Here is a 25,932-nt window from a genome sequence, read left to right as displayed (position 1 = left end):
TATTTTTAATTTCAATCACTTAAAACTGCATCCTTTAACCTTTTCAAGAATATGAATTCAAGTAAATGGGAATGCAGTTGGCCTGTAGGATATGCTGATTATGAAAATCAAAATCAATCATCAAAATGAGAGAAAAAAAATTAAATGGAATGGAAATGATAGAAAAGAAGCTTGTGGCTTTAAATATTTTCTTTGAAAGCAATTGAAACTTCAAATTTCAGAAATCAGCTGCTGCCTCATAACCCAACTTATATCCAGTTGAATCCACTCATAAAATATATACTGCAAATAAGCAGCCAAGCTACTTGAAGGAAAATTTTAAAAAATAAAAATAAAATTGTATTATGCATTTAGAACTGAGATAAATTTCTGTGGCATTACAACATTGGCGACATGTAGATGAAGCTGCTTCTAAAAAAATAATATTTGGACTACATCAGTCGAATCCACTCCATAATATGTACCGCAAAACAGCCAAAAGCTACAATGAAGGGAAAAAGATATTTGGACTACTTGAAGCTGCTTCTAAAAAAATAATTTCTGTGTTGTATGTATAGTCAAGCTTGGAAAATTGGGGCTTACATTTTCTAACAGTTGAAATACCCATAAAATAGATTTACTAAACTGGAAGGCCTGATGATACTGATTTTAGAACTCCAGTCTGATGTTTATATGTTATGTAACCATCAAAAGGGAAAGGCAACTCTGGTTTCTGGCTTTGCTATTCTTTCACTATCTTATGCTAGGCAACTAAACTTGTGAAAAAAGATAGGGGGATTTCTACCATTTTTTGATATGGTCCAGCCTTTTCCACTAAACCTAATAAAAGGGCAGTTTCTCTCTCATAGCATTTCAGAGATTTTATTAGCCTTGCCATCTCTATTTGCTGGATGCATTATTTCCAATGTAGTAAAAGAACTTGAGGCAGAAAGATTTTCACACCAAACACTGCCAAATGTTCAGACCCACACACTTGGTCCCGTCCAATTTATGAAATAATAAGTCTAGTTTATCAATTATACAGTTTAGTTAAAAAGTCAAAAAGTCACTATAAGTTATCATATCATTTTCTTTACTTTTCTGCACATCTTTAATATGATAAATTCAAACTCACTCTACTATGGCTTTTTGGCCATTACAATTTGTTTTATCATATTAAACACTTTATATTATCTATTATTTGTTCTATTTTTTGTGCTAACTTTAGCCGCTTATTGTTTATTCATTTTTTGTAGATGGATAAAAATTATGCCACTAAGAAAAGGAGAAAGGACCTTATAGAGGAATTTGTAGCCCTCCAACATATTATTTCATCCATTAATTATGCATGTGTTATGTATATAGTGATTTTACATGCTGCATTCAAGAAGAAAGAAATTAGGTTGCAACTACCTAGATCATCTCACTCCTATGGAAAACAATTGACCATTTGAATAGATTAGTCAACGATAGTGACATAAATTGTCATGACCAACTTCGGATGAATAGGCGTACTTTCATGCTTTTATGTGGGATGGTGCGAAGTGTTGGATTGTCTGATTCAAAATATGTTGTCTTAGAGGAGCAACTAGCAATGTTTTTGAATGTGCTTGCACATCATACTAAGAACTACAAAATTAAATTTAATTTCATGCGGAGTGGTCAAACAGTTAGTAAGCACTTCAATAATGTTCTCAAGGATGCATTGCACCTCTATGGTCTCCTCCTTAAGAAGCCTGAACCAATAACTGCTAATTGTACAAATGATAGGTGGAGTTGTTTTCAGGTACAATATATTTACAACTTGGCTTAGTTAGCGAATTATGTTTTTGTATTGCCTATATTAATTTTATAATATTGTTTTATTTTTAGAATTGTCTTGGTGTTTTAGATGGAACCTATGTTAAGGTTCTTGCCCTTGCAATAGACAAACTAAGGTATAGAACGAGAAAAGGAGAAATTGCTACAAATGTATTGGGTGTATGCTCACAAGACATGTAATTCATATATGTCTTACTTGGATGGGAAGGATCTGCTTATGATTCTAGGGTACTTAAAGATGCTGTCAGTAGACCCAATAGGTTGAAAGTGCCTACTAGTATGATAATTATATATGTTGTTATATATATAAGTACACTATATCTATATTAAACAATTATTTTTGTACATATATAGTGAAACCATCTTACATAATTACAAGCCACTACTATCTCGTAGATGCGGGTTACACAAATGGGGGGGGGGTATCTTGCACCATATAGAGGACAGCGTTACCATCTTTCGACATGGAGAGAAGAGGGTGCCCTAACAACTCCACAAGAGTTTTTTAACATAAGGCACTCTTCTGCTTGTAATGTCATTGAGAGGTGTTTTGGCCTACTTAAAATGAGATTGGCAATATTGAGGAGCTATTCTTACTTTCCAATCAAGACTCAATTTCATATTATCACTGCATGTTGCCTTCTCCACAATCTCATTCAACGCGAAATGCCTATGGATCTCGTTGATGATGAGAATGAGGAAATGAATCCTCCTCCTCCTCCAGCTACTGAATTAGGAGATGAAATGATTGACGTTGTTGAAGCATCTGATCAATGGAGTGAAAGGAGAACAGCCTTGGCAACCCAAATGTTTAATGAATGGCAAGCAAGTAGAGGTCAATAAATTTGTGTTGTATGATGATTTTTATTTAATAGTGAGAGTTTATAATGACATGTAATTCAAACCATATTTGTGTAGTTGTTGTGTGGTATTTGTAACAAATATTGTGTAAGTTCATTTGTTATTTATAATTGCCATGTGTGTTTTGATTTAACCTCATGATATACATATATATATATATATATATAGGTATGGATGACACAGGTACCACTAGTTCTCGTAAAAAGGGGAAACTGTGACAAACCTCACCTCTGATTAGCGTTAAATTGTAATTAAGTATGATAAGTAATTGATTAAGATGAAATCCTAAATTGTTGTGCGAGTGTGTTGTTTTAATGCATCTCTATCTGTTTGTCATTGAATGATCTGTTCATGTTTTAATTTCGAATTGCGAATTGAAAGCCTTATCGGCGATCGACTCAAAAATTGATTGGTGTTTTATGCTAATTAGGAATTGTAGGATTTTATGGTAGGTTTAATTAAAATTCAATTTGGAATGATTAAATTGGAATAAATAATGTTAATTTACATTAGCTTTGAGTTATTACACAATTGCCATTGAGTGGGCCACCTTTACAAACAATGTTTGGAACTTAATTCACACATTTGACACACCATTCTTTATCCATTTCCTAGACCAAACTGTGAGTAAGAGAGAGAGTGGGAGAAAATTGTATTCATCTAGAAATTTCGCTTGAATTTAGAGGAATTGAAGAGGACTTGCAAAATTAGGCTACCATACTTGGAATCCAAGACTTAAGGTAGGAAATTCATCCCCTTAACCATGAATTGAAGTTGTTACATGCATTGTTCATGAAGGTTTCATTGAAATTATGTTCAATTGGTGAATAAAGTCAAGAATGTGCTTAAAGTGTTAATTTGAGAGTGAATTCATGCATGCATGTCCATTTTGAGGTTGTTTTCATGAAAATCTTACATGCATGTTTACATTTTAGTTGTGGTTCAAGAATTCACCATGTTTTAGAGTTCAATCTTGCATTTGATCATGTTTTGGAGCATTAGAGTTCATGAGAACTCATGCATGTTATGTTCTTGCATTGTTTTTCAAGTTTCATTCAAAATTGTGTTCAATTGTCACACCTTTGGGCTTGATTTTATAAAATGATCTTTGAAACATGTTGTATTATGGGTTTCTAAGTGTTTTCCAGAAAATTAGCCCAAAAGGTCGAGTTTTGATATGTTTGATTCTTGGTTTGAGCTTTGGAAGCAAATATGAAAAACCCAGATTTTGGCTTCCACGTTCGAGCGAAGGATTCTACGCTCGAGTCGCACCTTTGTGTTCAGAGCTCCGCTCGAGCGACGGAATGCTGGCTCGAGTGTAGATTGTAAGCTCTCAGGTTTTTGCGTGTGCAGACGCACACTTGAGCGACGAGATCCACGCTCAAGCGAGGAATTGTGTCTCACGCTCGAGCGAGCATCGAGCGGAGATTTTCAGAAACCAGTACTTTTTGCATTTTTACAGACCGCTCGAGCGAGGGAGTCTACACTCGAGCGACCCCTCTTTTTGGTAAGCTTGCTCGAGCAGAGAAAACCACGCTTGAGCGAGACCCCTGTTTTCAACAAATTTTGAAAAGTGTTTTAAAGTACATTTTTGCATTCTCATCCCATCCTAGGCCATGTTTGAGGCATCTTAATGAGGATAATGTTATAGAACCATACCAAGCCATATAGGGGCTAAGTTATTAATCCCAAGTGTATAACTTAGTGTGTGTTCATTCTGTAACTGTGTAGGGTTGGCACCTGAAGACGCTGACTAGCCTGTCTATAGCCCAGTAATCTGTGAGTAACAATGCTGTAAAGCTACGTTCAATTATGATTATTTTCTGAATGATTAACTGTACTGTTTTCTGAAATAATATTGTTCACTGAATGAATGTCCTATTTTATGAACTGTACTTATGACATCCATAGCAACTGACTGCTACTGTTATTATTATTGTTACTGTTACTGTTACTGCTACTGTTATAGAGATCTCTGTCAGTTTCAATGTTTGGAACTATTACTGCTTACTGTTTTGATGGCCATCAACTGACTGTTCGGTCTATTAAGACTTATTGTACTGTTCTGCTATTGGATGTACCACTTATGACTGTAATGATTTCTAATTGACTGATATAGCATGAAATATGAGCCACTGATTGAATAACTGATCTACTGACGCAAATGACTGTTTTAATTACTGAAAGGACATTCATTCTTAACCCCTTTACACAGTTATTACTCACTGGGCTTTAGCTCACTGTTTATATATATATATATATATATGTAGGTGGCCAGGCACCGGACCGAAGCTAGAAGCGTCAAGTTAAGCTTACGTTTTGTTAAGCCAACCGTCATGCCTCACTTCGAGGTCCCGAGTTTGTTCAAGCCAAGGCTGTTTTTGGGGTGTTTTAGATTCACCATTTTATCCTTATTTTGTAATGAATGCTTAAGACTCTTGACTGTACAGTTATGGTGAAGGGATTGGATCCCTAACCTGTATGTTATGTGCATCTGATATGTATATATGTTTATGGTTATGATGTGGACTAGTCCATAAAAGTCATTTTTCATTCATATTTTCACAGCTCATTAGACATCTTTCATTTACTGTTTGGCTTCCGCCAGCCCCTTACTCTGTATTATTGTCATTACTATTAAGCAGGCCTTTGGTAATCACAGATTACTGGTCGGTTACGATACTAAACCCTTAGGGGCAGGTTTGGGTTGTGACAGAAACCTCGAAGGTTTTGAAATAACCGTGAGGAAGTCTTTCTGATTACAACCATGAAGGATGTAACCGCAAGTAATCCCAGGTGGAAGCTTGATAATAATCAGTTTAGGGCAGGCTTCTATAATGAATGTGATGGGTCGTTGAACACACCAAAATTAAATACTAAACTATACCAAATTCTATCAGAATAATGGCAAGTCCAGGTATCGATCCACAGGGACTATTGTGAAATTAAACTAATTTAATTGTTAAATTCCTAAATTAATTTTGATAAAAAGATTGAATGATCATAACCTAATTTAATAACAAATAAATTAAACTGAGGAATTAAATTATCAATAATAAATGAAATTGGATTTACTAAATTGGGGAAAAATCCTAGGGTTAAGAATTCACCACTAACCACATAATTAGGGTTTCCAATTGAAATTAATTATGCTATGGTTTGAACGAATTAATGCTTCACAACTACAAGCTCAAAGCATTTAACAAGAAGATCATCACATTCAATGTACGAGCACGAACCATCTCAAGTAATACGAATCGTTCACTCTAAACTAGGGTAGTGATACGACTCGTTCCTCGTAGCATGGTTCGTCCCATACCTTGAATGTGAAGGAATAGAAAACTCATGTATGGATAATATTCAACAATCACAGAAAGTTAAATATTTGAAAAGATAATGAAGATCATATATAAAGAATTTCTAAAACACCATACAATGGTTCAAACCTTACATAATATAAAATCAAAAAAAGAAAACTACATAATTACATGGCTAGGGTTTCATCAAAACCCTAGAAAAGAAAACTAGCCACTCATGGAGGAGTGGAAGGAAGTAGAAGGAGAAGGAATCACCATGGGAGACATCCTTGAAGCTCTTTGTTTTCTCCTCTTTTACAAACCCTAGCCTTCCTCTTTAGGTCCAAACAATTTCAGAACCCTAATCCAGCCTTTTTCTTGTCTTTTTATGCTTTCAATCTCGTCCAAACAGGTTTAAAACGTCGGTTTGACTTTCCCAGAAAAAGTCAACGCACGTGCGGGAAAGTCAACTCTGCCAAATTCTGTCTTTTTGCTCATTTTATGCTCCGACGATGTATAACCTGATTGACACTCAACACACATAAAATATACGGTTTGACCAGCAAGTGAAGTTAAGAGATTCTAATTAACGGCCTCAATGATGTACATTTCGGCCTTAATCACATCCCCCAACTTACTACTTGCTAGTCCTCAAGCAAGTAAAATAAAATAAAATTAAACAAAATCTATCTATTTCCTCTTTCGTGGGAAAACGGTTGCATTTAGCATATGCAACAAGCCTTTAAACCACAAGGTTACCCCAAGTGGACGAGTAAAGTCTCGTGAGGGTTTCCAGAAATGATACCCACAAACATTAACATATTCATATATACTCAACAACAAATGACCACATTACTCCACCTAACAATCAACTTATGTGCCACTACAGTGTGATATGTAGACATCATGAGTCATTAAATACACAGTGGACAAGCATGAAGGAACCTATTGAGTCAAAACCACAATTCAGTTAATACAAAAGTAAAGTTCACTATACTTGTGCATGCTAGTAGACAAGTCATGAGTACCCTCGGTGTAAAGTGCAATCTCCATATTAGTTAACTATCCACTATAATAACCCAGTGTAACTCATAATAACACCCATCATATACAGAAAAGCTAACCTGTTGCAGCCAAGATTTTAAAAAGTTTTTTTTTTTTTTTTTTTTTTTGTTTAAATGACTGTGCAATGTCTTGATCCCTTAAGCTTTCTAATCAACCCGTGTAACGAGCATTGGGCCAATGACTCCCAAACCAGACGGTTTTAGGGCACTAGGTGTAGAGACACCCCTACGGGCTTAATAACTCGAGTTGAAAAGGCTACGAATCCGAACAAATCATTCTTCTTGTTTTTCCTTAACTGTGCAATGTCTAAATCCCTTAAGCTTTCTAATTAACCCATGTAGCAAGTTTTGGGCCAATGACTCCCAAACCAGACGGTTTTAGGGCACTAGGTGTAGAGACACCCCTACGGGCTTAATAACTCGAGTTAAAAAGGCTACGGACCCAAACTAGTCAAGGTTTTTTTTTTTTTTTTTTTTTTTTTTAGAATCATGGCTCCTCATTTATTCTTTTCTGTAACTCTAGCTATTATCAATGATGTACACCAGGGATTATAATAAAAAGATCACTGCTATGATAGTGTGCTCATGTGAATTAAGGCATACTCATGACAAGTGTACTAAAATCACAAACACAGACAACTCTCCTCGTGCAAACATGGCATGCAAGTATCTACCCAATAAATCCTTTTCATACAAGTCTACTATGATCTCCAAATAACATATGCAAATATCATCACCCTATTAGCAAAAAGTCATATCAGGTGAAGTAATGCAGTCAAGTGAAACAGGTATAAGCATGAATTATGAGCCAAATAGGAATGCACAAAAGAAAATATAACCCTCATCCCCCAACTTGAATATGACATTGTCCTCAATGGAAAAGTAAAGAAAAATGAGAGAAAATTACCAGAATTGTAGGTGCACATCCAGGTAGGCCGAGAGTAACATATACACACTTTATTTTTTTTATTTTTATTTATTTTTTTTTTGTTTGTTTGTTTGTTTTTTTTTTTTGTAAATAAAAACGAAAATAATTAAATAAATGAATAAAAATGACCTTAAATTAAATTAACTAACTTATAAACTAAACTAAACTAAACTAAACCATAAAATAACTAAACTACAAAAGAGACTAAAGTATAGAATAAAATAACCTAAACTAATCTCTCTTTTTTTTCGTTTTTTTATTTTTGTTTTTTTTTAATAGAAGAGAAGTAAATTAAATAAAACAAAATAAAAAGCTAAACTACTTATTAATTAAATGAACAATTACAGTATAGAAAAAAATAAAAAAATAAATAAAAATAACATCACTAACTACACAAGTAGAATAAAAAGAAAAATAAAACCAAAATCTACGAACTAATTAAACTAACAAGAAAACTAAACAAATATAGCAAATTAAAAAAAAAACTAAATTAAGATTAATGTTAGCACCATGATTTTTAAAGGTTTTTTTTTTTAACGAAAATAGAAAATAAATAAATAAAATAAATAAATAAATAAATAAATCGAAATTTATTTTTATTTTTAAAAATAATTAGAAATAAAATAATTGTATATTTATTTATTTATTTTTAAAATTTATTTATGTATTTATTTAAAATTTATTTACTTAAAAAAAAAGTTAAAAAAAAAAAAGAAAAAAGAAATTAAAATAATAAATAAAATAAAACAAATGTTAGGTGCGGCGCACCTGCTTTAATAGCAGGGTGTGCAAGCTCTCAATCACAAATGTCCCGCACGTGCGGGGCCAGGCCGCACGTGCGGCGATTTCACCCCAGGCGCTAATTTTTTTTTTTTTTTTTTTAAAGAAACTTGCGTTCCGCACGTGCGGGGCTCAAGCCGCACGTGCGGCGTGGTCAACGCAGCTGCCCTCCGCACCTGCTTATTTAGCAGAGGGCAACTATGTTTTGCTCAAATGGTGCTGCATGTGCGTGCACAGTGCCGCACATGTGGGAAATTTTTTTTTTTTTTTTTTTTTTGACAAGTTCAACACAGACTTTTTTTTTTTTTTTAATTGAATAAGCATAACATTTTTTTTTTTAATCAAAACTAAGTATTTCTACCTTCAATTGACATCCGAAATAAATATAAAACATAAGAAAATAACGGAATGCCCGCTAAAAGTGTAATCTTCACGCGAAAACCACGGGTACTACTTTTCTCCCTAACTGTGTTTGTAACTTTCCCTATTCTCCAACAGGGTGACAGACTAGGTTGATTCGGTATCCAGAATCGAGGCGCATAAAGCTACCTCAACCTATGGGGCTGCCATACAGAGTTCAAGCCGAGGTAGTTTTGAAGCAATCTCCACACCCCTGGGTATTTAAACCAGACTCTAGTCTCGGAAATCTCAAACCTTTGTGTTCTAGGCTTTACCATTCGAACTCTAGTTTCCACCGTCTTAGTTGGTCTCCTAGGAACTCACTACAAACACGGTTAGGTGGCTATACCAGACCGTCAGATGCCGTTCGGGCACGGCTAACACCAAAGGAATTACACCTTTAGAGGATTTAAAGTCTCCTAGACGCAAATAAAGCATGACGAGAACAAAGAAAAACAAAATAACATAGAAGGGAAAGAAAAGAGACTAAGGAATCAATCTATCAATCATAATAAAATGGGTCCATCAAACCCCTGGGTAAAGGAAAATGATCCTTCCTAGTCGAGGAATTTAATCTCCTATAATCAATGCAGCCTCGCCACCCAGTAGTGGTTCGTGTGGGGACTAACTCTCCTCCCTCATTCTCAACAACAGTGATGCCCGATTTCTTGGGCACTACTTGTGTGGGACTCACCCACTTGCTATCTGAGATGGGGTATATGATACCCGCATCCAACAATTTCAAAACCTCCTTAACTGACCCATCAATATCAAAATTTTCAAACCCAAAATGACCTAAACAAGCCTCTAAAGGGTCCTCTACAAGAATGGAGGGCAAAGCCTCCTCCACAATCTCATCCACAACATCCACTAATAAGCACTCCTCTCTCTCATGAGGTTGTTGGGATGCTTGGAAAACATTAAGTTTCACTTGCATGTTGCCAAATGAAACTTCCATAACCCCGGTCCGACAATTTATGCATGCATTGGCTGTAGCCAAGAAAGGTCGACCTAAGATCACCGGGATTTGTTTCTTAGAACTGGTTACCGGTTCCATATCTAACACCAAAAAGTCAACAGGGAAGTAGAACCTATCAACCTTAACTAGCACATCCTCAATCATGCCACGTGGCACTCTGAGGGACCGGTCAGCCAATTGAAGAGTGACAGTAGTGGGCTTCAACTCGCCAAGCCCAAATTCCTCGTACACAGAGTACGGCAATAAATTGACACTAGCCCCTAAATCTAATAAGGCCCTATCAATGAAATGGTCCCCTATAATGCATGCAATGGTTGGGGCACCCGGGTCCTTAAGCTTAGGAGGTGTGTCATTCAACAAGATGGAGCTTACTTGTTCCGTGAGTAGGACCTTTTGGGACACATGTGTCCTAGATTTACGCTTTTGCGTACAAAGGTCCTTCAGAAATTTGGCATATGATGGTACTTGCTTAATCGCCTCCAACAGGGGGAGGTTGATTTTTACTTGTTTAAAGACATCCATCATTGCCTCCATAGATGCCGCCTTCTTATTAAAAGGGGACGGTGCATCGAGGCATTGGGGAAAGGGTGCCTTAGGCACATATGGAGTGCTAGGGACTAACTCATCCCTCTTAAGTGTTTCCCCCTCACCCTTGCTCTCATTAGGTGTACCGCCATAGTCACCATTCTTAACTCTAGTTGCATCAGACGCAACTGACTGAGGCTCTAACTCTCTACCACTTCTTAAAGCAACCACCGCCTGCACTTGCTCATGTTGCTTACCATTCCTACCCGAACTCTCTGCCCTATATTGTCCCTTAGGGTTGGCCACAGTTTGACTTGGTAATTTTCCCTCATCTCTTCGATTCATGTAGTTAGCTATTTGACCCAATTGGGTCTCTATCTTGGCAATAGAGTGAGTGTGGGAGTGAACTATCGGTGCTAACCCCTTAAGTTCTGAAAGAGCTTCCAACACCTGAGTCTCAAAGGCAGAGTTGCCCTGAGGAACAGGCAGGGGTTGTGGTTGCCGGTACAGTTGTGGGGGTCGATAAGGTTGCGGTGGTTGGTAGGATGATTGGTTGGCAAAATTATTCAAATTCTGCCTTGGTGGTGGAGGATTATAAGAAGTGCCTTGTGAAGGGAGTCTCCATGAGAGGTTAGGGTGATTTCTCCATCCCGGATTATATGTGTTGGAGTATGGGTCATTACTCGGGTTGGAGAATCCTTGAGCCACATTCACATGCTCTTGGACTAACTCCGGAAATTGTGATGCCGAAGGGCACTCACTCAAGTCATGAGCAGGGCTCGCACATATAACACATGCCTCACGGAATTGAGGCTGATCTTGCTGGGTAGGGGCATGTCCCGTAGCTAATAAATGGTCTATCTTGCGGGACAGTGCCTCTACTTGTTGGGCTAACTCTAGGTTTTGCCCGACTTCATAAATGCCCCCTCTTTTTGGGGCTCCAACTACGGGTTGCCGGACTTGCCGGGCTGCGGAGGCATGGTGAAGGGAATTATCACTTAAGTTCTCAAACAATTGCCATGCCTCGGCATCATTTTTAGACATAAATGTCCCACCACAGGACGAATCCACCATTTGGCGGTGTGGCTCAGTTAAGCCATAATAAAATGTTTGAACAAGTTGCCAATTAGGCACTTGGTGGTGGGGACACTGTTGGAGAAGGTCTCGAAGTCTTTCCCAAGTCTCATGGAATTGCTCGCCATCCATTTGAGCAAAGTTTGTGATGGCTCGCCTAAGTTGGTTGGTTTTACCTATGGGAAAATACTTCTCCAAGAACCGTTGCTGTAATTGGTCCCAAGTTGTGATTGAATTGGCAGGTAAAGAATTTAGCCAGTGTTTGGCTTTATCCTTTAACGAAAATGGAAACAATCTCAACATTAAGGCCTCATTTGTGAAATTCTGGATCCTTACTGTCGAGCAAATTTCCAGAAATTCATTCAAATGCTTATAAGGGTCATCATGAGTTAGTCCATGGAATGATGGGAGCATTTGTATAGTGCTGGACTTGATCTCATAATGAGCAGCAGTGGTGTTGGGCAATTGGATGCATGATGGTGATGTATATGCAGTGGGTGTAAAATAATCCTTAAGTGTCCGGTTAGGCTCATTCGGGATATTAGGATCTGCCATCTCTAATGGCTCAATGTATGAATATTCAAGCCTAGGAATACGGGCAGAGGTCCTAAGTCTCCTAAGGGTCCTTTCTAGTTCAAGGTCCAAACTCCACAATTCAGGGCGACAAGAACGACGCCCGTGCATACACTACCCAAACACACACAACAAGTTCCGACTCTGTGCACTAAGTATGAAATCAAAATACCAAAGGAAGAAATACTCACAGCGGTTTAACGAAAACGCTTTACTCGTCTTACGGATGGTTGACGTGTAGACGTTGTCCCCAACCTCTGTTTGAGCTTTGACTTCTGTTTTAGCACTTTGGTGCTTTGCTTGTGAGTGTTTGCTTCTGTTTACTCACTTTAGTGCTGCGGTTTTTTTTTTTTTTTTTTTTTTAAAGCTCGGCTGCGCTCCGCTTGCACTTCAGTGATAGCTCCAATTTCAAACGCTCTGCACACTTAGCAACACCAAAAGCATAAAATCCTAAACTAAAAATTAAAATAAGAATGTAACTTTAAATTAACTAATTTCGCCAGAAGTCCCCGGCAACGGCGCCAAAATTTGATGGGTCGTTGAACACACCAAAATTAAATACTAAACTATACCAAATTCTATCAGAATAATGGCAAGTCCAGGTATCGATCCACAGGGACTATTGTGAAATTAAACTAATTTAATTGTTAAATTCCTAAATTAATTTTGATAAAAAGATTGAATGATCACAACCTAATTTAATAACAAATAAATTAAACTAAGGAATTAAATTATCAATAATAAATGAAATTGGATTTACTAAATTGGGGAAAAATCCTAGGGTTGAGAATTCACCACTAACCACATAATTAGAGTTTCCAATTGAAATTAATTATGCTATGGTTTGAACGAATTAATGCTTCACAACTACAAGCTCAAAGCATTTAACAAGAAGATCATCACATTCAATGTACGAGCACGAACCATCTCAAGTAATACGAATCGTTCACTCTAAACTAGGGTAGTGATACGACTCGTTCCTCGTAGCATGGTTCGTCCCATACCTTGAATGTGAAGGAATAGAAAACTCATGTATGGATAATATTCAACAATCACAGAAAGTTAAATATTTGAAAAGATAATGAAGATCATATATAAAGAATTTCTAAAACACCATACAATGGTTCAAACCTTACATAATATAAAATCAAAAAAAGAAAACTACATAATTACATGGCTAGGGTTTCATCAAAACCCTAGAAAAGAAAACTAGCCACTCATGGAGGAGTGGAAGGAAGTAGAAGGAGAAGGAATCACCATGGGAGACATCCTTGAAGCTCTTTGTTTTCTCCTCTTTTACAAACCCTAGCATTCCTCTTTAGGTCCAAACAATTTCAGAACCCTAATCCAGCCTTTTTCTTGTCTTTTTATGCTTTCAATCTCGTCCAAACAGATTTAAAACGTCGGTTTGACTTTCCCAGAAAAAGTCAACGCACGTGCGGGAAAGTCAACTCTGCCAAATTCTGTCTTTTTGCTCATTTTATGCTCCGACGATGTATAACCTGATTGACACTCAACACACATAAAATATACGGTTTGACCAGCAAGTGAAGTTAAGAGATTCTAATTAACGGCCTCAATGATGTACATTTCGGCCTTAATCAGAATGTGAAAAGAAGATCTTAAGTGCATTTCCTAGAACTGATCTTCGAGCCACTCCTCACATCGACTCAAAGATTAAGTTGTGGAGGAAACAATATAACACTCTTTAAGATATGTTAAAGATAAGTGGTTTTGGTTGGGATGATGAACAGAACATGGTGCTAGTTGATAGTGACGACGTATGGCTGAACTATGTCAGGGTATATTTCATTTTTTTTTTATTGTTGTTTGTATTATTCTTTACTTGTAAATCAATCTGTTATTTTTAGTAATTGGATAATCACTTGTGTAGAGGGTGCTAGATGCAAAAGGGATGCGAAATAGGCCATTCCCGTTCTATGAAGATTGGCTTATTCTATTTGGGAAGGATAGGGTGACTGGTGAACTAGCTGAGGATCCTGCTGATGCAGTTGCAGCCATGGAAAAAGAAGATGCGAATGCAACTACAGAAGAGGGAGAACAGTCTCCTGTTGAACAGTTTAGTATGAACATGGGTGATATGGACTACTCAATGTCTACTTCAGGTAATATTTCCAACTATGCTGACTCTACTAAAACTGGACAAAAAGGGGCTCGACCTGTTGAGGGGATTCCCACTGAACTATCTGAGATGGCAAAAAATCTTGGATCATTCATTGAGAATACCAATACTACGATGGTGGAGATTGCTCATAGGATAGGATATTCACATGACCTATCCCAACAAAGGAGGTTGGTTAATGAAGAACTTCTGAAGTTGCCAATGAGTACTACCCAAAGGTTGATGGCAGCATCTATAATAGTGAAAGATGAAGACAAAGTTGACTTGTTCTTCAGTTTAGATGAGAATGACAAGATGAAGTGGGTTTCTTTGTTATTGGAAGGTCATATTTGAATATGGTATCTATTTTGTGATGGTCTTTTTGTTTGCCACATGACTTCGGTAATATATTATGTGATACATAAATATTATAGCTTAGGTATTATCGTGGATGCACATGGTGCATAATTTTGCATAGAAATCATGGATATGTAGACTTTCCCTTTCATGGTGGATTTCCATAGTATGTTTTCATGGTTGAACTTTTTTTTTCATGTATGAATATATGGTTAAACCATTTAGGCTGTTTTTTCCATTGGTGTCGTTCAGGATTTTGTTGGGTGTGGTCTTGTTTGGCTCATTGTCACTCACAGATTGCCTACTTTGCCTACTTTGCCTTTGGTATTATTCATCAAGTTTTGTTGCGCTTGCAAAATGAAACTCAGCGAGTATATCCTCGAATTCTGGGCCACGAAGCCGCTGGGTAATTTTGTTGGCCATGCTTTTTTTCCTTGTTCTATTATTTTGTGTTCCAATAAACACTCGCTTATTAGTTAAAAGTAAATTCATTCAATCCAAATAGAATAGTGCTAATAATTAATTGACTGTTGATTAATTAGTCATCATACATAATTAAAAGAAAAAAGTAAAATGGGTTGGTTTTGGTTTGTAGAATTGTTAAGAGTGTAGGAGAGGGAGTAATGGACATGAAAGAGGGAGACCATGTAGTTCCAATATTCAACGGAGAGTGTGGGGAATGTGTCTACTGCAAGTACGAGAAAACCAATCTATGTGAGAAGTATCGCGTAAACCCATTCAAGAGCGTGATGGTTAATGAAGGAAGGACTAGGTTCTCAACCAACAAGGACGGGAAGAAGAAACCAGTCTTCCATTTCCTCAACACTATACACTGTCCTTGACTCTGCTTGTGTTGTCAAGATTGACTCCAATGCTCCCCTCAAGTAGGGATGGCAATCTGAAACCGGCCCGATGGGGACCCGACCCCCCGATCCCGAATATAACGGTTATTCTTCGAAAAATACCCCCGACGGGCCGGGGATGGTGATAAAAAAAAAATCCATGATGATATTCGGGCCGGGGACGGGGATACATGTTTCAGTCTCGGCCAGCCCCGGCCCCGGCCCCGAGCCCCGCCCCGTTTGTCCCCCGAATGACTTATATATTATATATATATATACTTTATCTTTGATTCATCTATTCTCTCTCTCTCATTCATGTCTTTTGTCTCTCTTTCCCTCACTCACGTCTCTCATCTCTCTCATATCACTGCTCCTCCCATATCTCTCTCCCTCACTGCTTCTGTTCTCACGTCTCTCATCTCTTTCGTCTCTCTCTCCCTCACTCATGTCTCTCATCTCTCTCATCTCACCTTGTCACAGCCCCGTATATAGGACAAGTTTGAAGATGGACAGATCTGCAGGGCAGACCGTGATATGAAGCTACCGATGGACAGATCTCTCTCATCTCCGATCGATCTGAAGCTAACGATCTGGATCTGGACAGACCGTGGTTCGATCTGCAGAAGCCCTCTCTCTCTCTCTCTCTCTCTCTCTCTCTCTCTCGTTGATGAACAATTTTTTTTTTTAAAGTTATATATATGCATCTATTGTTATATATATATATATATATGTATCTGTTACTGTTGGTGATGGTTGTTGATCTGAACAGTTCTTGTGTGTGTGTGTGTGTGTTGAGAACTATCGAGGATATTTCGGGGTCGGGGAAACCCGATCCCCGTTAGGGGATGGGGGTGGGGAGGTGATGAGTTCCCCGTCGGGGATCGGGGTCGGGGTCGGGGCCGGGGAGATTTTGGCAATCGGGAATCGGGGACGGGGAAGGTGATCCCCGGCCCCGCCTCACCCCGTTGCCATTCCTACCCTCAAGAACATGACCTTGCTCAGTTATGGTGTTTCTGCTGGTACCCTCTCTTCTTTTTTCCTATATTTATTAATTTTAAGTTGTTTTTTAACATTTTAATTTTGCATTTTTTTTTTCAACTGATCCTATTTCAAAATAAAAGAAAATTGTTTGTAATTGCGTGGCGTTTTTCCTCCTCCTTCCTAGCTAGACATCATATCTTTGGCCTTTCATTAATTCTTCATCTGTGTCTCTGTCTGTGTGTGTGAACTAGGGGTAGGCGCGGGTCGGTTGCGGCCACGGAACCTCCAATCCGCCATCCGTCCGCCAGATTGGCGGATTGAAGAAAATCAATCCGCATCCGTCCGCTAATCCGGCGGATGTGGATTGAGCGGATTGGCGGTTTGGTGGATGGATGCGAATCGATTTGGCGGTTTAAAATTTTATAAATTTTCAATATAATTCAACTTGTGCACTTCCTCAAAAAAAAAAAAAAAAGAAGAAAAAAAAAAGAAAGTATTACAATCAATGACTTAAAAAGTATTACAATCACTGTATGCCTTATCCAAAGAAAGAAAGTTTGAAACTTTAGAATATCACGATCATTGCATGCCTTATCCACATATTACAATCATGGCATGATTCATTCACATAAAGTATTACAATCTGTGATTCTTAAAATATAATAACAATTCAAATCACCAAAATCATGAACAGAGCAGTAGTAAAGATTGTATATCTCTGTATTGTTACATCTACATATGTTTTTGAAAACAAAAAACCAACCAGTATATATCATATTTTCTATTTATTATTTTTAGAGCTAGATTTAAAAACAAAAAAATATAGATAAATAATACGTTTATTTTTTTCAATTCAAAAAATATATTCAAGTTGAAAACTTTTTTTCAACAGAATATTTAAACTCTTTTTCAATTGAAAACACAAACATAATATTTATACAAATTTAAAATACAAAGTCCTATAAATTATTAGGGGTGCTCACGATTTGGCGGTTTGGCGGTTCGGTTGCGGCCAAAGAAATTTTAAATCTGCCATCCGTCCGCCAAATTGGCGGATTAGAGAAAATCAATCCGCAACCGTCCGCTCGTCATCACGCATCCGTCCAAAATGCGGCGGATCGGTTCGATTCGGTCGATTTTAACGGATCGATATATCCACTACTCACCCCTAGTGTGAACTAATTAAACCAATAACCTTGTCAAGGAGGTATTGGAGCTGCTTGGAATACTGCTAACGTGACAAAGGCAAAGAAAAAAAATAAGATAGTCAAATGTGTAATTATCATATAATCAAATCATTACATACTGCTAACGTGACAAAGGGCTATTTTGGGAAGTTAGCTTTTAGTCACTTTTTTTGGTTTGTAACAAAAGTTAAAAGTTGGCTTTTTTGTCTTTTTTGTCTTTTTTTTTCATTTGGGAAGGTGGTTTTTAGCCAACAGTGAAATTACAATTTTACCCTCATGGGTCAAAATGTGTTACATAGGTGAAGTTGTAAATATTTTAAATAAATAGAGGTAGTTTAGTCATTTTATTATGATTTGACATCATAAACAAACATTAATCAAAAAAGTCAAAAGTCACTTTTTACCAACTTCCTAAATCATTTGTCTAAAAAAGTCAAAAGCTTGGTTAAAAGCTAAAAAGTCATTTTTTACCATCTTTCCAAAATAAGCCAAAGGTATTGGAGCTGCTTTGATTATTTTAATATTTAAAAAAAAAAGAAAAAAAAAGAGAAAATAACATTGAATAAAAATTTATTGGTAGTTGGATTCAATAATATTAAAAAAAAAAAGAATAACATTGACAAAAAAAAAAAAATTTGATTGTTAGATTCTTTAATATTTTAAAAAAAAAAATTTAAAAAAAGTAGAAGAATAACATTGATGAGTAAAAATTTATTTATTCTTTAGTTAGTATAAGTTCAAATTTGATAATAATGCACAGGGTATTTGTGAAATTTCACATAGTTAATCACATTCTTATCTCTCAAAACAAATATGAACTATTACTAGTCCATTGGTTATCAAACAAACACAATTTTTCTTAATCCCTTCACTAGAAGTCCTCTCACTAACAGTCTCCTCACTAACAATTCCCTCCATCTTACCTCTGAAAACAAACGGAGCCTCAAGAGTTTGGTGCAGTAATTCTAGGACGACTCTCTAAGTGCAGGACGATCTGTATCCAGGATTTGGATGTGAGGTCGAATCTTGATAACTGCATTCTGTGATTGAAATGGTACACACCTAGGTTTTCCCCTCATCCTACTCTAGTTAACTGACATTAAATAGTTGATTTTGAAGTTGGTGAAAGACAAACTTAGGAAATTTACTCGTTAACTAAAAAGAAATATGGAACAAAAATTTTGAAATAGCAATCCCATGCCTGGTCATATATTATTTTTTTAGTACATCAAAGAGGGGATTTTATTATATTACATGGCAGGAGAAGAAATTGAAATATTCTAGTGAGATATACGAATTATGACTATTAATTTAACTTTAAAAGTTATACACCTAATAATTCAATGCAATAGTTATAATTTGTTATTATAGATACGTTATATGTCGTGTCATCAATTAATAATATAATATGAACTTTAATTTTAAGGTATAATTATCTCTTCTATAATAATTTAATAATATGTATATATACATAAGATTTTAAATGATAATATGTTACTGAATGATAATATTACATATAAAAAGAATATTATTGTTGAATTGATTTTTCCCTCTCAAAGTGGATACTTTTATTGATACCTTCTAATCTTGTAACATATGCGTTGCACCTTTAACTATTAGAGAATAGGACAAATATATATTTTCGCATCATAAGATGCTCGATAAGAGATCATTTCAGAGCCAATAACGACCGCTTAAATAAATATGACCCGTTTGATAAAGTCGTAAAAAAGTGACTATAGATTATAAGTTAACAGGTTATGATTTATAGCAGTGAATATAAACTGTTAATTTGTTTGGTACAGTTGTAAGAATATGAATTTAAACAGCAGAGTAGTATTTGATTAATAAGCTGTAAAATATATATATATATATATCTATATATATATTTTTATTTTTTAAGATTTCTCCTTAAATTGATGAACCAGCGGCTATTGTTTCTTAACTACTCACAACCCTCCACGTGTCTTTGATGAAAAATCTACGGCTACTGATTGTGCATTGCGTAGTGAGAAATAGACAAGTCAACAAAAGACAAGCACTAGTATTCTGATTTTCGGAGCGCATTCCGATCTGAAACAGCTCACCGTGGACTGAGTAGGTGAGAAATGGCGGGAAGCAGCACCGTAGTGGTGTTCGATTTCGACCACACGATGATAGAAGACAACAGCGACACATGGGTGGTGGAGCAAATGGGTCTCACCGATTCCTTCAATCAACTCCTACCTACTCTCCCTTGGAACTCTCTCATGGTTAGTATTTTCCATGAGAGAAACTGCATAATTTTACATTTTTTATTTATTTACTTCTTCTACCGACACTAGTTGTAAATTTGAGTTTTAATCGATTATTAGTTTTATTATAATTACTATGTTGTGTTATCATCATGATCAATTAATAGGATAGGATGATGGAGGAGGTCCACTCAAAGGGGAAAACAATTGAGGAGATTGCAGAGTGTTTGAGAAGGGTTCCTATGAATCCCAGGATTGTTGCAGCCATCACTAAAGCCCATGCTCTTCTTGGGTATTTACCCTAATTTGTCTTCTTCATGATGTTTTCATACTTGTCAAGTTCTTCATTATTTTTTATGCTCTTTTTGTTTCCACAGAAAAATCACTGTTTTTTGGAAATCGTTTTCTGCCATTTACGCCGTATTTAGTTGGGGATTTGAGAAGGGATTTGGAAAAAAAAAAGAAAAAAAAAAGTGCGTGAAATTAGACGAAATTTAGGCATATTTTATTCATATTTCACATATCTTTTCTACTTATATTTTCCTTTTCAAATTTCCTCTCAAATTCCCTAACCAAACACAACATCGGTAATATGACAAGCAAAAGAGAAAATGTTTTCCTTGTTAATGGAAAACAGGTTTATTTGAGCGTAAAATATTTTCCGACTAAAATATCTAAGGCCCGTTTGTTTTGGGTTATAGGGAGGTGATTGAGATTCATAGTGAGGTAAGACCTATTAATATCATGTCTGTTTTGAGAGATTGAGAGGGGATTCGTGATCCCCTCTGAACTACGAATCCCCGAGGGAGGGGATTAGAATAGGCTTGTGGGACTTGGTATTAGAAATTAGTCCGCTGGATATTTTTTTTTTTTAACATGTTGGGCATTTTTTTTAACATTAATGTTTAATTTTTTATATTTTTTGTTAAGTAAAAATTATTGTTTTATTTGTTTTATTTTTTTCTAAATTTTTGTATTTTTTTAAATTTTTTACATGTTGCGCATTTTTTTTTAAACATTAATGTTTAATGTTTTTGTATTTTTTTATTTGTTTTATTATTTTATATAAAAATAATTTAACAATCCTGACACTAACAATTATCATCAAAATAAATACAATTTACTTAATTTCCTCCCTATCAATTCCCTTACTATTAATCTCTCAATTCTACCTTTAAAACCAAAAGGGGCTTAAAATATTACCACCACCACCACTTTCAACACTGCAACTTTTACAAAGACTAACACATTAGTTTCAAGTTGTAATCAAACATAGGAAAATCTTTCTTTTGTAAGAATAGTTTCTATGCCAAAGCAAATTAGTGTTTGAAACACGTTTTTTGTTTTTAGGTAAATAGGGTATCCATGCCTTCGCTCTGACTTGTTTTGCACATTTAGACATATATCCGGTAATTACAGGACACAATCCTTGGCCTCAAGGGGTCATTTTTTAATGATTTTCGAACTCGTGACCAATGCTTGCTGAGGTGCTTATCATGGCTCAACATGCCACTCAGCTAACCCCTTTGGATTTAGAAGCAAGCTTGTTATTACCAATTAAAAAAAAAAAATGGTTATGATTGGACGGAATGTGGTTATTCCAGGTGTGAATTGAGAATAATCAGTGATGCGAACCAGTTTTTTATTGAGACAATCTTGAAGCATTATGGTTTATTTGATTGTTTCTCGGAGATCATCACAAACCCTAGCATCATTGAGGAAGAAGAAGGCAGGCTGAGGATCTGCCCTTACCATGATTCGGTCTCATCCCCTCACGGTTGCCATTTATGCCCTCCCAATTTGTGCAAGGTATTCTGTTTAGTTCCATTCAGCTATATATGCTTTCAAGTTACACATAATTATTTTCTTATATGTCACACATATCTTTATTTGTTGATTAATTAAAAATAATAATCTAAGGTTATGAGAAGCTTATGTTTATTTTAGTGATAAAAGGTTTGGTTGTTTTAGTTTTTATCCCAATTCCTTAATTAATGGATAGGTTTTCGGTAATCAGGATTCAGTTTGTCAATTAAGGCTCCTAGATTTTTGTTTTGAAGCTTGTGCTTGATAGTAATGTGAGGGACCTTGATTTTACTTCCTATATAATGATTATATTTTTTTTCCTGATCTCTGTAGTTTACATATATGTATATATATATAGAGAGAGAAAGAGAGAGAGAGAGAGAGAGTGTGTTAAGCATCAGTAACTTTCACAGTTAAGAGACATGGAGGCACTGTAACATTTCTATGGTTTAGAGGCTCATTTTCTTCTTCCCCTGGTAGTTCTATTTATTTATTTATAAATTATTTTGGAATTTTTTGTGCTTTCCACAACAGGGTCTAGTGATTGAGCAGATTCAAGCTTCGATTTCTGAAAAAGGGAAGAAAAAAATGATCTACCTTGGAGATGGGAGAGGTGATTACTGCCCAAGTCTGAAGCTTGGAGAGGGAGACCATGTGATGCCAAAAAAGGATTTTCCTTTATGGAAGACGATTTGCGATAACCGTACGCTTATCAAGGCAGAGGTCCACGAATGGAGCAATGGAGAGGAGCTTGAGAGGATCCTAATTCAGCTTATCGAAGCAAACTCGACTGAAAGCAACTGTAAAACTCCGTAAAACTAGAGTCAGTCAAACTCATTCAATTGCATTTTAGGACATTTTGATCCCCATCAATGAACCAGTTGTTAGAGGTCGTGATATGGATCGATGCAAGTGTTATCACTCTCAGCAGTGTGGTGCAGGGTTGAGTCACAGGAATCAGTCTCTCCATATACCCACTACCTTCCCCAAACCTTAATGTAACAGCTTTTGTGGCATGTATTTGTCTTGTGTACCTCTTGTAGGATGATTGACACACTAAACAAAAAATGAGAAATTTACTCTGTTTTCATCAACTCAGTTACAGTGGGATGCCCTTTATTGTTTTCAACATGCTTTTCCTGGTAGTCGTCAAAAAAATAAATAAATAAAACAAGCTTTTCCAGGTATTTTCCAAACATCTTGTACTGCCTGAAATCCAGGTTTGATAAGTAGTTTGAACAATGATGGAGTTAGCAGTGCTTCTATAACGTCATTTTGATGGAATTAACATTAACCATTACAAGTGTGATGTTCTTAAAGCTCTATTTAGATGTGAAATAACATATATAGAGAACCTCATTGATGAAACACAATTTGGGGTTAGGAATGTCTGAGATTTGTTCAGGTTTCCCATTATTGCTTTTATGAGTAAACTTGATATATTCAATTCAACAAGCTAGAGACCCTCATTTTGCACCCACAAATGCATCTAAAATGATAAGGCAAGGTTGGTGGGTCCCATGTCATTGAGTGTTTGATCAATCAAAAATTGATATTTGTCCAATTATATCATTAAATGCATTTAGAATGATAAGACAAGGGTGGTGGGGTCCCATATCATTGAGTGTTTGATCAATCAAAAGGGCAATGGTAGAGGGCCACGATTTTTGTGGCTCAAATGGCTCAAAACTGCCAAAACGACGTCGTTTTGAGCACAAAACATGCCAAAACGATGTCGTTTTGACAGTTTTGAGCCATTTGAGCCACACAAATTGTGGCTCTCAAACATTATTCCAATCAAAAATTGACATTGGTCAAATTACATCATTGTGGGTTGAATTGTAGAAGATTTATGAGGATTTCAAACATTTTCCTATTCAATTTGTCCTCAATATGTAAATTTTGTGGATTCAACTTATGTGAAATTCTGCAATAATGTGAAATTCTGACAATGTTAATGTGCTCTGATTTCCATTGAATGGGTTGTTAGAATTTCTCAACAAGCACAATGTACATTCTGATGATATTACAGACTATAAAATGTCATCTCCATTTGATAGATACTATATTCATTTACCCAGCTGCATACAAGAAAAAGAATCTAGCAGCAAACAAAGGAATCGAACCACACCTTTACCAGTAATCCCGACACGAGCATTTTCCATCCTTGAAATGATGAAACCTCTTGTTGTCCCGAACAATCAGCTCTCTCCCAACGATCTTCGACATGATCTTTATTGCATTGTGACAATCACCACATATGCGGAGGTTCTTGATGATCCTAAGGGGCGTTCTTGCTGGAGTACTGATCAGACCATAGGCAATTGCCAAACGCTCGCTATGATACATTAAAGCCTGTTCTTTGGCCTCTTGATCAATGTCATGAAGCACATATCTTGTGTCAGGCACATATCCAGCCTCCCTCATCTGTCCATTCAAACCCTTCAATTTCTCATGTGCATCTCCTTTGTATGGATTTGTACTCCGAAATTGACCAACCCTATCTTTCCCCTCAAGCATATTGGTTGCAGATTGCTTCTTTGGCGGTGGCGTAGTGAGCGTGTTAGCCATGGCCATAGACGGGTCAAGATCAGCCAACATCTCCAAAGCATGGTCTTCAATTTCAATGTCTCCATGTATCCGAGCAAATTTTATAGCAGCCTCCCAAATTTCAGCCGTGGGCTCAATTGGCATTTTCTCAATGAACTCCATTGCTTCATTTACATGTCCGGCTTTACCTAAAACATCGATAACCCCCAAGTAATGTTCAATCCTTGGATCAACACCGTACTCGTTCTTCATCAATTCAAAGTGTGTAAAACCTTCTTCCACCACCTCTGCAGTAGCGCAAGCTGACAAAACCGCAAGAAAAGTGTCTGCACTGGGCCGCAAACCTGATTTCCTCATTTGCCCAAACAAAACCAACCCATCATCCCCCTCCCCATTAATTGCATACCCATTAATCATCAAATGCCAAGAGTCCAAGTTCCTCTCGCGCATTTTGTCGAACACCCGGCGAGCATCTCTCATACTCCCGCATTTCACATAGATTTCAATCAATTTGTTATTCAGTTCAACATTTCCAACATAAGGGGATCGAATCAAGAGCTCATGAACTCTTTTCACAACTTCAATCGACTTGGGACTAGCACAGGAATTCATTAATGCTTCGAAAATAGTGTAATCGGCGGGAACACCCCGAGACATGAATTCAAGCGCTTCATTGATGTTACCTTCTAGGCACAAACTCATCAAATCAACATTTTGTGCACTGGGGTGAACTAGGTTGAGGTTCTCTCTCTCTGAAATTTGATTGTTTTCGTGGGGAAAGGGTGGTTTCGGTTGTGGGTTGCGGCGGAGAGATCTTCCGAGACTTGGGTTGGCGTGATTGGGGAGGGCGGAGGTGCAGAGGGAGAGAGAGTGGTGGTGGTGGTGGTGGTGGTAGGTGGAGATTCGAGGCTTGAGATTAGAAGGAGAAAGAATGGAGTTTCCTGCGCTGTGGATTGATGAGAGAGACGACGCCATTGATGTCGTGGTGGGCAGTATGCTCTCCGAAGAAAGCTTTTGTACATCTGCCAATGTCTCAGCGACTTGATTGAATTACTTGTCCACGACGTCGTTTACTATTTCCATTCATTAAATTGAAAGAAAATGAAAAAAAAATAAAAAAAATGCCTATCATATGCCCCTTATAATTACAGAAAAAAATGATAAAATTCTATACTTTATGAGTTATAACTTTAAAGGGGAAAAAAAGAAGAAGTCATAATCAAATATAGAAAATTTATAACTAAATATCTCAAAATAATGTTATAACTAAAAAAGAAAATAACGTAACTATAGATTCATATGGTATAAAGTGCGTATAATAGAATTCTCTAAGAAAATGGTTGGCTTCTGTCTAGTCTTAGATCTAGAGAAATTTTTGTATGCCAAAAGAATATCACGTGACATTATCTTTCATCAATCACAAATGTATATGCCCCTTATTTAGGAGTGAACATCAGCCCATTGACCCGCTCAGCTCACTCGACCCAACCTTGTCCTATTTTTTTAGGGTTTAGGAATGTTTTAACTAATAGGATCAAGTTGGGTTAACATTTTTACCCTGATATATTCATGGA

The 25,932-nt window shown here is 36.6% G+C and overlaps 3 protein-coding genes across 3 annotated transcripts; 2 read left to right on the top strand and 1 right to left on the bottom strand.

The window, feature by feature from the left end:
* The first annotated feature begins 1,480 nt into the window (after positions 1-1,480).
* LOC114257000 (uncharacterized) lies at positions 1,481-1,980 on the top strand. Its single transcript, XM_028196712.2, has 2 exons — positions 1,481-1,765; positions 1,852-1,980. Exons 1-2 carry the CDS (start codon positions 1,481-1,483, stop codon positions 1,978-1,980), a joined length of 414 nt encoding a protein of 137 aa, XP_028052513.2.
* Positions 1,981-19,578: 17,598 nt separating this feature from the next.
* Positions 19,579-22,899, top strand: LOC114312902 (Pyridoxal phosphate phosphatase-related protein). The gene is made up of 4 exons (XM_028259200.2): positions 19,579-20,020; positions 20,170-20,294; positions 21,607-21,811; positions 22,343-22,899. The coding sequence occupies exons 1-4, from the start codon at positions 19,877-19,879 to the stop codon at positions 22,622-22,624; spliced, it is 756 nt and encodes a 251-aa protein (XP_028115001.2). The 5' UTR covers positions 19,579-19,876; the 3' UTR covers positions 22,625-22,899.
* Positions 22,900-23,751: 852 nt separating this feature from the next.
* LOC114312864 (pentatricopeptide repeat-containing protein At2g15690, mitochondrial) lies at positions 23,752-25,415 on the bottom strand. Its single transcript, XM_028259162.2, has one exon. It carries the CDS (start codon positions 25,331-25,333, stop codon positions 23,942-23,944), a length of 1,392 nt encoding a protein of 463 aa, XP_028114963.2. The 5' UTR covers positions 25,334-25,415; the 3' UTR covers positions 23,752-23,941.
* Between the last annotated feature and the right edge of the window lie 517 nt (positions 25,416-25,932).

This window comes from Camellia sinensis, chromosome 13, assembly GCF_055761805.1.
Source record: "Camellia sinensis isolate YWXY chromosome 13, ASM5576180v1, whole genome shotgun sequence".
Classification (NCBI taxonomy): domain Eukaryota; kingdom Viridiplantae; phylum Streptophyta; class Magnoliopsida; order Ericales; family Theaceae; genus Camellia; species Camellia sinensis.
The sequence above is the reverse complement of the archived record's forward strand: the minus strand, read 5'-3'. Positions and strand labels throughout refer to the sequence as shown.

Excerpts from the sequence above, each read along its gene's own strand:
- LOC114257000 (XM_028196712.2), top strand. The coding sequence starts at position 1,481 with ATGAATAGGCGTACTTTCATGCTTTTATGTGGGATGGTGCGAAGTGTT. Across the intron at positions 1,766-1,851 it reads ATAGGTGGAGTTGTTTTCAG|AATTGTCTTGGTGTTTTAGA; the intron begins GTACAATATATT and ends TTTTATTTTTAG.
- LOC114312902 (XM_028259200.2), top strand. The coding sequence starts at position 19,877 with ATGGCGGGAAGCAGCACCGTAGTGGTGTTCGATTTCGACCACACGATG. Across the intron at positions 20,021-20,169 it reads TCCCTTGGAACTCTCTCATG|GATAGGATGATGGAGGAGGT; the intron begins GTTAGTATTTTC and ends ATCAATTAATAG. Across the intron at positions 21,812-22,342 it reads GCCCTCCCAATTTGTGCAAG|GGTCTAGTGATTGAGCAGAT; the intron begins GTATTCTGTTTA and ends TTTCCACAACAG.
- LOC114312864 (XM_028259162.2), bottom strand. The coding sequence starts at position 25,333 with ATGGCGTCGTCTCTCTCATCAATCCACAGCGCAGGAAACTCCATTCTT.